The sequence below is a fragment of the Benincasa hispida genome, chromosome 10, assembly GCF_027475165.1.
Source record: "Benincasa hispida cultivar pf3 chromosome 10, pf3_genome.v1.1, whole genome shotgun sequence".
Classification (NCBI taxonomy): domain Eukaryota; kingdom Viridiplantae; phylum Streptophyta; class Magnoliopsida; order Cucurbitales; family Cucurbitaceae; genus Benincasa; species Benincasa hispida.
The window spans coordinates 44,227,680-44,240,053 of NC_143487.1; the positions used below are offsets into that span (position 1 = coordinate 44,227,680).

General features: G+C 29.2%; 1 protein-coding gene across 2 annotated transcripts in view; it reads left to right on the plus strand.

The window, feature by feature from the left end:
* Positions 1-2,248: 2,248 nt before the first annotated feature.
* The window catches only part of LOC120087936 (MLO-like protein 13), a 35,831-nt gene continuing 25,705 nt past the window's right edge, over positions 2,249-12,374 (plus strand). Inside the window, exons 1-4 of one of the 2 annotated variants that reach the window (XM_039044949.2) lie at positions 2,255-2,535; positions 3,377-3,434; positions 4,931-5,148; positions 6,014-6,130. In XM_039044949.2, coding sequence (XP_038900877.2) covers positions 2,392-2,535; positions 3,377-3,434; positions 4,931-5,148; positions 6,014-6,130 — 537 coding nt within the window. In that variant the 5' untranslated portion in view covers positions 2,255-2,391. Of the gene's footprint in view, positions 2,536-3,376; positions 3,435-4,930; positions 5,149-6,013; positions 6,131-12,374 lie in introns of both variants that reach the window. The other variant, XM_039044951.2, reaches the window with a different exon arrangement.

Below are 12,374 nucleotides of genomic sequence, written 5' to 3' on the forward strand. Positions count from 1 at the left end.
TGTGAAAACATAAATTTAGTAAACATAATCGAATTTGGAGAAAATTTGAAAATAATATAAGATTTGGTATAAGATTTTGGAAGATTACCTAAAATAATCGACAAATTTTTGTATATACTGAAAAGGTCCAAAACAATCGATAGTTAGAAAAAGTTGATTTTTTAACTAATTCATGGTGGTCGATCTCGTCATGGACCGAAAAAACTATGTTTACGAATTTTCAATAAGTGTGCTAGTTTTATAAGGTGAAAATCTAAACATGCTATTTTGTACCAATTTTCCCTTTAAAATGTTAAAAGCTAAATCAAAAGATAACTTAGATAAATTTCATCTCGAAGCAAATTCCACAAAGTACATCTAAGAATTTTATTCCAAATTGAAACCAAAATTTTGAATAGAACATGACTTTCACCTTGATTTCAATTTGGACATTTTTCAAATTAAACTTGATCCCAAATATTCAAAATATAAAATTTGCTTTGAGTATTTCGTAAGACGAATAGTGAATAAAGTGGTTAAAATCACTTTTTTAATCCCACATTAATTTCCATACTTTTTAAATTTTCTTTCCTATGAGCTTTTAAAAGTATATTCTTATTGAATCAACAATTACTTCCTAAGAAATTTTAATTTCAATTTTATTTTTTTTATAAAATATCATTGATATGCATATTTAGTATATTCCTTACACAACCAATTTCTATATCTTATATTTTGGAGTTGATTAGTTCAATGACACACTTTTTTTTTTTTTTTTTTAGGGAAAATCAAGTATATAACACTAATTACACTCTCATTTGGATAAATAGAAAATCACGAAATTCTTTTGAAATATAGCAAATTGCGTGATATACGTGGATCGATTTTTTGTTAATCCTAAAATACTTTCCCCAGTTTTTTTAATTCCACGGTAATTAATTCTATATCTTTCTTAATTACACTATAATTAATTCATCAAATTTATAATACGGACTCTATTGCTTTCCCCTCAGATTTTCACCGAGAACTAAGTGCTTCTTTCCATGTTGAAAGTTGCCATAAATTTTGTGATTTAATTTGAAAATAATTGAAATATGTATCTCAACGATCTTCTATCTTAAAAAAAATGTTTTGAATTTTTCTAAATCCTTTCGTAAACTGACATTTTATATTTATATTATACTTTTTCTTAATCTAACTAAATCACCTGTTTTATAAATTGTTTTTATAATTACCTTATTTTAAATTTTCAAATCTTATATTATATTACTTTTCTTAACTAACTTTTTAGGTTTATATTAAATTTTCTGTTAAGCATAATTAAATCATACATTATTTTAATTATTTTTATGACTATCTTTATTATAACTTTGTTATAAAGGTAAAATATTAAAAAACATTTCATTTTTATTAATTAGTCTTATTTTAAAATTTTGAATCATATTATTTTTTGTTTTAAAGATTTTGTTGGGAAGAATAGCAAAACAAAAATTTCATCAAATTAATAGCGAATACAAAGTAATATAAAAGATCATTTTCATCTTACATGAACATTACCCATAGCGAAATTGCGAAACAATCATCCTAACCCAGTTTTTCCACCGTATTCTTTCAATCAACTTTTTTGGTGTTGATAGCGGGTCCAAATCTTTTCAATTTTATCTCTACAACAATCTTTTGATTAATATACACATAAATTAAAATAAGACGAGAGATATTTAAAATATGACACTTTTTTTTCGTCAGTTAAGTTACACTCATTTTAAATTTAATACAAAAATATTGATCATATTTTCAATGTCAAAATATATCAAGCTCCCCCTCCCGTTGAGGTTAAGTTTTGGATCCACCACTGTATTTAATTGACATTTTTGGAACGAAATTCAAAATTCAATAATAAAAATTGAGATATTTTAAAGTTTTGGAAGAGTATAATTGAAACAACCCTATCGGCCAAAGTATAAACGTATATATATTTCTTATAACTTAACCTTGATTTTGTTCAACCTCTATATATTTGTACCTACCTTCATTTTTTACATAGTTTTTTAGAGTAATTATGTCTTTTCCATCCAAAAGAGCACGACACAACTAATATGAAGCTTGTACTATCGAGACGAAAATTTCTTTCTCCGACCAAGTATCTCCAAAATGAAATAAAAAGTGGAATCCAATTTATCTTTCTTGCCCTTAAAGGATATATATAGATATATATTCCTGTTGTTGCTCTCAAAATTGATTCTTTTCCCTATGGTGTTCCCATGCCAATTTATTCTTTGCTTCTCCATAGGCTAAGAAACTAAATAGAAAAAGCAGATTGAATTAACATTTGATCAGTAGGTTATAAAGAAAGAGGAAGAAGAAGAAGAAGAAGAAGAAGAAGAAGAAGAAGAAGAAGAAGATTGAAGTGTTATGGATGCAAGAGGGAATATTGTTCATGAAACTCCACCAAATGCAAAGTTTGAATTCACTCCAACATGGATAATTGCTGTTGTTTCATCTATTATTGTTATCATTTCCTTCTCTGTTGAGCGTGGCCTTCATCGCCTTGGACAGGTTCTTTCATTTTTTCCTTCCTTTAAACCTATTTTTAGTCTTTATATAGTTTTAATTTAGTAATATATCTTTCGTTTTCGTTTAATTACGTCTCTTTTTTATTTTTAAATTTTTAAAAAGTGACCATTTTATCCATTTTATTTTTATCTCACTTTTTTATTGAATTGAAAAGAGTCTAAATTTCTTTCAATATTGCCATAAATTTGTATTGAATTATATTTTTTAATGTATATAACATTTTTCTTCTTTACACATGTAGACCAAAATGATCACTTTTTAAAAATATAGAGACTAAAATAAATAATTTGAAAGTACATAGGTCAAAATTAACGAAGGTTGAAAAGACAAGGACCAAAATGAATGTTTTGAGACTTAAACCTACATTTTTTTTTGTTAGATTACTATCTCAGTTTATGTATTTTAAATCTCATCCGTTTTAATTTATGTACTTTGAACAAATCTTAAATTTACTTTTTTTTTTTTAAATTAATTTTTATCGATATTAGTTAAGTATAAATTTATGTAGGAAAAGACGTTATGTGAATAAATTTTCAAAATTTTCAAAATTTATAAAAGAAAGACTAATAGAACTTTTTAGTTAACAATAAACTTATAATGGCAGATTTTTTGTGGCTTTTTTTTCTTTAAAGTGGGGAGATTAAATCTGAATATTCGAAATTAGAAGCTACAAAAAATTAGAACAAGCCAAGAATCCCAATAAAAGTCAAATTCTATTAACAAATAAGTTAAAAAAAGTGACTTTTTAACCTAATTTATTTGTAGAACAAAATTGATTTCCTTTTTTTTTTTTTTTTTTCACGTGGTTCTTTCTTTGCATCAGTTACTGAAACATAAAAAGCAGGATGAATTGAATCACGCGTTGCTGAAATTAAAAGAAGGTTCTTCCTCAAAATTTATTACTTTTTTTTTTTTTTTTTTACAGAATATATAGTTCGCTCTAATTGACTTTTTGTAATTATTTAACTCTACATAATCACATCTTTAGATGCATAATAAATTAAAAGTAGTTAGTGACAAAATTTGAGCATTGGTCAACCAGTTAAAATAATATTAACTTAAAAAAAAAAGACAATTGCAATTTTAATTTTAAAAAAATTGAAAATTAGGTACGTGTCTCTAGATTTTACTTTTTGGCAAACATGTCAAAAAACTTCTGTCTGAAAATTTGATTATCTGATTTCTATGTGATTGTTATATGATTGTCACACCTGTAATTACAAAAAAGTTGAAATCATGATTTTGGTTTCTTAAAATGTATTTGTCATACAATGCAATTTCTCAAAAAAAAAAAAATGTAAAAAACATCTTAGTAGAAAAACTACTTTTTTTAAGGTATTGTACCTAAAGTGTAAGGTGGGGGAATTGAACCTCAAACTTTAAGGTCGATAGTACAAATACTATGCCAGTCGAGCTACACTCTTGTTGGATAGAAAAACTACTTTACTTGAAAGTATTAGATTATCATTCAAGTATTTAGATTAATTTAAGGGTAATTGCAATTGGTAGCATTTTAAAGAATAATAACAAGTGTATAACATCATTTTAAAAAAAATTGCAAATATAGTTAAGTCGATCAGCGATAGACTTCTATCGTTGATAGACTCCCAAGCCTATCAGCGATAGACTTTTATCATTGATAGACTCTTACTAGTGATGATAGACTCCTGCCAACAATATAGTCTATCATTGATAGACTATTTAAATTTAGCTATATTTGCAATTTTTTTTACATTATGTTATATCTACTAATACTTTAAATCTAATGTATATATTTATAACTGTTCCTTAATTTAACATCATGTCAATTTAAACTAGAGTATTTAGCTCATTAGTTAATTACAAAAATGATGAAGTTAGAAGATTGAAAGACTATGGAATTGAAATTCATACAAATTTTAAGAGTACATGACATATCCCTACAAGTTAAACATACAAGGATAAAGAGCTTTTGTCTTGTTTTGTTTTATTATTATTATTATTTTCTTTTGGATAAAGAACAAAGAGTGTTTTCTTAATTTTGTTTTTGACTTCACACATGCACACTAACCCCTTGTAATATATTTAAGATATCCTCTTTTCTAATCGATATGAAATTATACGTTTACATTCCACACTTAATTCAACTCATAAGAATACTACAAATAAACTCATAAAAAAAATTTAAAAATTCACAAACAATCGTCGTCGTAAAGTTTTTTGATGATAAAATCTTAGTTGAAAGACAAAATGAAAAAGAAAATAGAGATGAAATTAGAAAAAAAAAATGCAAACATAAAAGTTATATATATTGAGCTTTAAAGCAACAATCAAAATACATTGTGTTCTAATATTTTTCTCCTCATTGATTATTTTTTGTTTTTTTTTTGGGGGACAGAGTTGATGATTTTAGGGTTTATCTCCTTGTTATTGAATGTGTTTCAAGGGGCAATCGGACGTTTTTGTATGCCCAAAGATTTTGCAAACCATATGCTTCCATGCAAGAGAACTGTATCCGTCGTAAACCATTTTTCATCGTCAAATTTCGTTGACGATTACAATATTCACCGTCATCTATTATCCACGCAAACTAATTTTCATCATTGTTCACGAAAAGTAAGGATTTGTTTGATAACATTCTTGTACCTATTTTTGTTACTGTTTTCGTTCTTCCCTAAGCTTTTTCTCTCATAGTTTTAAATGAGAGTTTTTTAAAAAAAAAAAAAAAAAAAATTGTATGCATTTTATAAAGTAGAATATTTTAGGTTTTTTAAAACAATTTTAGTCTTTCATTTATTGAAAATTACTTTTAAATCTTAAGTATTGATTATTTAAAACTAAAGTTTTTAGTTCTCAAAATTTGACATTTTTTTCATGAAAATACAAGAAAAATTTTACCAAATAAGCATAGTTTTTCAAAGTCAAAAAAATAAAAATAACATTATCAATCAAATCTATAATCTTTTCTTTTCACCCAAAAATATATCTATAATACTTATTATTATTTAAGTCTTTTAATTTTTGAGTGTGAACAATGCATAATAATTAATCAAATATTAATACTAACCAATGTTAACATAAAAAATTAATGACAAAATATCGATAAAAAGTATCTCAAAGAAATATTATATTTATATATATATATATATATATATATATTCGGGTTGTTTTTAAATATAGAAAAATAAACCAAAATATTTACAAGATATAACAAAATTTTAGAACTATGAATGATAGACGCTCTATCAGTGTCTATCAATATCACTGATCTATCAGTGTCTATCATTGATAGTTCTAAAATTTTGCTATATTTTGTAAATATTTTCAACCGTTTTACCATTTGAAATAATTTTTCTATATTCTTTAATCAAGAAGAAAAAGTTTAGTTGGTCTGATATGTTACGTCTTTAATATTTGTGGAAATTTTAATTTTGGAGATTTTGAAATAAAAATAACTTCACATGAAAATGTTTATGAACAGGGAAAGGTTCCTCTATTGTCTTTGGAAGCATTGCATCAGCTGCATATTTTCATATTTGTGTTGGCTGTTGTTCATGTCTTCTTCTGTGCTATAACCATGCTTCTAGCTTCTGCAAAGGTATTCTCTCTCACTCTTAAGATCGAAAAATTATTAATGTGACTGTCCCTATTCAATTTGTTGTTTGAAATTAGGTTTAAATCCTAGTCTATCCTATATACTTTCAAAATATTTATTTTATCCTAATATCTTTAACAAAATGGTAATGAACTAGAAAATGTAATGCAACGAGAATTTAGATCCACGCTTAGCTTCCATATATTTTTTATGATAATACTAGTTGAAAAAAAATAGGGGATCTAACACAGGATACAATGTCAAGCACGATGTCACAAACAATATGTAGGACAAGTGGACAACACGAAAACAAACAGAAAAATAAAGATACAGAAATTAACAACCCATTTCAGTGCAAATTCACCTACGTCTGGGGGGCTGTGTGTCCCAGGGAAAGAAACTTCACTATATAAAGAGTTTAGCAATTATAACAAAAGTACTGATCTAATAGACTCATTTTTCAGTGACTCATGTACAGCTATCTCTTCAGTTTCAACTAAGGCTCCCCCTAAGTTTGAGCTCCCCTCACTTCCACAAAGAAGCTTCTCCAAGCTTTATATGAGATCCCCTCAATACAACATACTTAAGTTTCCCCTAAGAGTGAGATCTCCTTATATTTATCAAATTTAGGCTCCCCCTAAATATAAGTTTTTATTATCTTCAATGTACTTAGGTTCCCCCTAAATATAATATCAAATCAAACTCCTTCTAAGTTCTACAATAACTGTCGAACCAAAAACTTGACGAAAAATACAAGGATTTTCAATAACAATACATGGAGGTTAAAGCTTAGACAAACCCTAAGCTTTAAACTTTTAATACACACCTTTCTAATAAGGCGGCTAACCCTAAAATTGAATAAGAGTACAATATAAATGAGGCTAGCTTTGAGAATATCTTTTAGGAGTGAATAAATATTCTATATTGGATAATAAGGCAAGAAGCAACGAAAATCTGCAAAGCGAGACAGACAAATAAGGAAAAGATATTCTGCCAAATCTGTTTCCAGACATGTAATAATATTAGTAACAATGTCTTTGACACGTTGTACAACATGTTGTTCGAGTTTTGTCTGTAATAAAATTTACCAACCACACTGCAGTAACAATCCCCCCCCCCTCCCTTTGGCTATTTCTTAAGGCAAAACAAACCAATCATTAAGGCATGACAGTGGAAGAAAATTAACCAGACTAGAGCAACACACACATAACCACAAACCATCATAATGATGCTGAACCAAACTTTTTCTCCCATTTTGTTTGGCTTACAAAAACAGCCAAAAGTAACAAGAACCCTAACAATAGAGACAAACAACCAGCCAACAACAAGTAAGAGTAATCTGAAAGCACAAAAGCATTGACTCATCAGTACAGCTACAATATAGTCATCAAAGTGCGTATCATCCAACACAGGTTCAAAGTCTTTAGCAACTAGTTTTGCTTAACACAATAGCCAACATAAGTAGAAAGAGAGAGAGCTCCATCTAAGACAATAATATCATCAATCAGAAAAAATTCCCATCAACCAATAGAGGAATGCCTTGGATGATGACAGGCACAAGATGTCGTGGAGCAGATTAACACCAACATAAGTAACACTGAGATCGACAACGCTTACGAACACCTCTAGAGAGCCTGTCTCTTTTACAAAAAAAAAAAAAAAAAAAAAATTGTAGAACAACTTGCACAACAATATGTGGCTTACCCTAAAACCAAAAGCAATAACACCTTTAAATTCAATATATAAAAAGAAGGAATATCACAGACTCAACAAGAACAAAATCGAAAAGAATCACCCCAACAAATCTGCAACCAAATAAGGAAAGAAAACTAGAGTAAAAAATTCACTCTTAAAGCATAGACAAAAAATCCAACGAGATACATAAGGAAAATATTATCTGCCAACCAAAAACACAACAACCCATACCAAACAAACCAAAACAGAAACATATCACGATCTTCAATTTCACGATCGTAACCTACCCATTCTTCCCCTTTTTTCATGAAGAAAATCAGTCAGTAAAAGGAGCCTGAGATGACAATGTATCATCAGAGGAAGTATCCCTAATGACAAGCTCGATACTGAGAACAACAGAATCAACAATATCTTCAGCATCAAATGATCAATAGTAGGAATATGAGATATACTAACTTCCTTAATCCCTTTAGAGCCTAAATTTTCAATGCCCAAATCCAAAACAATTTTATTGATAACAAAATCAACACCAACCTTTTCTACAATTGATTCATTATTGGCACAAGCATTCAACATTGAAATATCCTCACACATATTCACATTAAAGAGCAATGGATTGGGAATTATAGGATCAATATAGCAAAAGATATCTTCCTCAGAGATAAAATCTTTAAGTACATAACTATTCTTCTTAGAAGGATGAAAGCTATCCTTAGGACTTGAGTCATCAACGTCCTCAATTTTCATCATCTTCTTCTTACTAAAGGCAATCAAAAGAATATCATCATCATAAATATTCTCCCTAGTGCTCTCCAAAAAACTAGGACTAATTTCTTCAATGTCCTCAAACATGTGCTCAACATCAGCAACATTTTCTTTTTAAAAAATTTCTTCAAGATTCTTTTCAATAACACCAAACTTAGAAGAACTAGCTTCAAAAACATCACAAGTAGAGCCAGGGTCAGATGCAATAACATTCTCAGTAACCAGATTCTCATGAACCACAATAAATAAATAAGGCAAATCTCTGACCAGGTCACAACCAACACCATCTTTTTCAGACAACTTTAACTTAGTAGAACTATTCACATTATCAATATCAACATAGACTAAGACTGAGGCAGCAACATTTTCAAGAATATCTTCTAAAACTTCATCAGTCTTACAGAAAGAAACAATTTAAGCACGTTTAATCTCAGCAGAATCACCAACCATGTTTGCAAAAACAACAAGAACACTACTTTCAAGAACCCTAGATTCATCTTGATTAATAGTAAACTTATTTGTAACATCATGCAGACCAATATTTGAGACAAGTCTATCAACGTTCTCAACAACAACATTTTTACTAGAATTTAGACTACAAATACTCACAACTATTTTGTCAACCAGACCACTATCAACAATCAAATTCTCAGGCACCCTAAAAATAGAAGATCAATTTTTAGTAGTAACACGAGTAGATACATCAGTAGAAGCAATGTCATCCTTTAAGACATTCACATTAAAATTATCCAACTGACTAGTTGAAACAACAATAATACCTTTGTTCACCTCATATACACAATTGATGACAGTAGAAGTATTATAAAAACCTCAAAAACAACTAGATCAACAGTTTTTTGGGAATCAAACCCAGTATCAGCAGAAACATTGAATTCAACTTGATCAACAATCAGAGACTTTACATTTTCTATATTTTCAGATGAAATAATAGGCTAACTTATATTTTCAACGCTTCTAGTTGGAATAATAGATTGTATAGCAGTACCAGGAGATAAAAAGACTTTACCCAAAGATTCAACAAGAACAATATTAATAACGTCATCACACAACACATGAGCCTAAACAAATATCTTAACAGCCACAGTATGATCAATCAATGTTTTAGCAGAAGCAACAATCAAAACATCAAACAACTCAGCATGATTAACATCATGGTTAAAATCATCAACGATCTTAATAGAGACAACAATATAATTCACAGACTCTATCACAATACTTTTAGCATCACCAAAATTTTGGTCACCGCTCACAACTTTAGTTTCTTTAGTTATCATAATCAACATTTTCCTACTTATAGAAGTTAACTCAACCCACTTTGATTTTCCTTGATCAAATATCTTTAGTTGCTATAAAAAATTTTGCATGATCTAAAAATGCCTGAGGGATTTAAATTGAACTACTACCGCAAATTTTATATGTTTATTGTTATATCCCAGAGAGTAAGTAAGTTCTCTATTCATAATCATTTTAGGCTCATTCTGCAAAATTTGAAGTTGCATCATATCAACAGTCATCTCTTGAAAAATACTATTCTTGTACTCGACTATTCTGCTTTTATAGGGAGAGAGCACAACTTCATTGTGCCTAGAAATGTTACAAACATGATGAACAATATTAGGAGTCCACAAGTAACAATCATTAGAAGATCGCATACCTGTCATGATAAGAGAATTATCACTATTAGTCACTAGACATCTGTCTTTTGAGAAATTAACATTGAAGCTCTAATCACATAACTGACTTATGTTAATGAGATTTACTATTAAGCCTTCCGCAAGGATAGCATCATTGAGAAAGGGAAGTCTAGAATATTGAAATTTTCCTTTGGCAATAATTCTTCCTTTAGCACCATCACCATAAATAACATGTTCAAGACCACATGACTTTAGATTGGTTAGGAAATTTTCTCTCCTATCATATGCATTGAGCAGTCACTGTCAAAGTACCAATCTTCTTTGATAGATGATCGTAAGGAACTGAGTGAAGGTTTATGAACACCCTAGACGGAAGCGAGATTATTTTCCAATTTTAATTTACACAAAATCATAAAATTCAGTAACCTAAATATGCATTCTACAAAGAAAATTTATAGCATGCTTCAAACCGTAGAGAATAGGAGAAAAAGTTTAAGAAAAATACTAACCCTTGAAGTCCAAAAAACTTCACAAAATCCTCTCCAAACGGTCACGATCTCTTCTTGGATCAACACCAATTCACAAAAATTTCACCGTCATTGGGCACCACCACAAAAGAAACCTCCATATTCTCTTTAAGATTGAGAATCGAAGAGAGAGTTGTGGGCTTCTCTTAATTTTTCAATGAGAGAGTTAGAGATGAGATGAATTTTTGTCAGAGCAAAATGATTTGTGTCACTCATAGACTATTCTGCGTACAAAATGAGGAAGAAGTAGTTCATCCAAAAAACCACCCATGATTTTCATTTGAGAGATATTAGGGGGATGAAGTTAGAATAACTCCCTCCTTAATTAGTTTTTAAAAATCAAATTTAAAAAACTAATTAAATTGATTAATATATATATATATATATATATGATAACTACTTTACTATATATAACATATATCAAACTATATGTTATATCTAATATAAGATATAACCTATAGTTTATATTACATCAAATATAATATAACCTATGGTTTGAAAATCTCTCAATTTCTTATGGTATTTAATGTGAATCAAATTCATATTAAATTTAATTATATGAATCCAATTCATTTATTTCCTTTCAAATAAATTTTATATTATAATATAACAAATACTTTATGTTAATTATATCACATATAATTAATTTAAATTAATTATTATCATATATAATTAATTCCCTCAATTAATTTGAACAATTCCAATTAATCCAAAATTAACTTGATTCTCAATAATCCTAGTTGAGCTACAGATGAGACCTTATGGACCTATAGATTGAAGTTTCAATGGTACTGGGATAATTAATTAAACTTCTTTAATTAAATTACCCAACATTCATTAACTGTCGGTCACTCCACTAAAGAACGACAGCTGCACTCTTCGCACTACAGATATTTTTGTGTCCATTGGATATAACCAATCAATAGTACGACGACCCTTCACAAATTGTTCGTAGGGACAATTGAGCCAAAATTACCTTTTTGCCCCTGTAGTTACATCTAACTTCTTAAGTATCATCGATCCCTCTAATGAACAATAAGTCATAGTCCAACTATGACCAAACCCCTCTTGAGCCAAGAGAGGGTGTGGCGCTACATTGTTCAAGATCTGGAATCAGCCCTTAAGGGAGAAATTTATCTACTTACCCTGACAGTAGGGAATGAGTGAATTCCATCTCGTGTAACTGTGTTCCCAACTCCTCAATCAGACGAATCCCCAAAATGGTAGGCATATTGAGTCGACAAAATGACCACTCTCACCCATGCAGATCAAAGGACCGCCTTCATATGTAGAAGTTCACAACTCACTCAAAATTTAGGTCATGTTAGCTATGGTCATCCTGGTAAAATGTAAGTCTCTACTATTAACGGTATTATATAATGAGACTGTTCATTTCTACTATTAACGGTGTTATATAATGAGACTGTTCATTTCGTGGCCCAGTCTTATACAAACCCTATTGTATAGAACACCCCCCGCTTACATGTCTCTACATGAATGATCAGGATCAGATCATTTGTAGAACTTTACAACAATTATAACATCTATAAAGTGGGTTGTATTCGTAGTGTCACCAGGATAAGGTACCCAGCCTTATCCATCTAC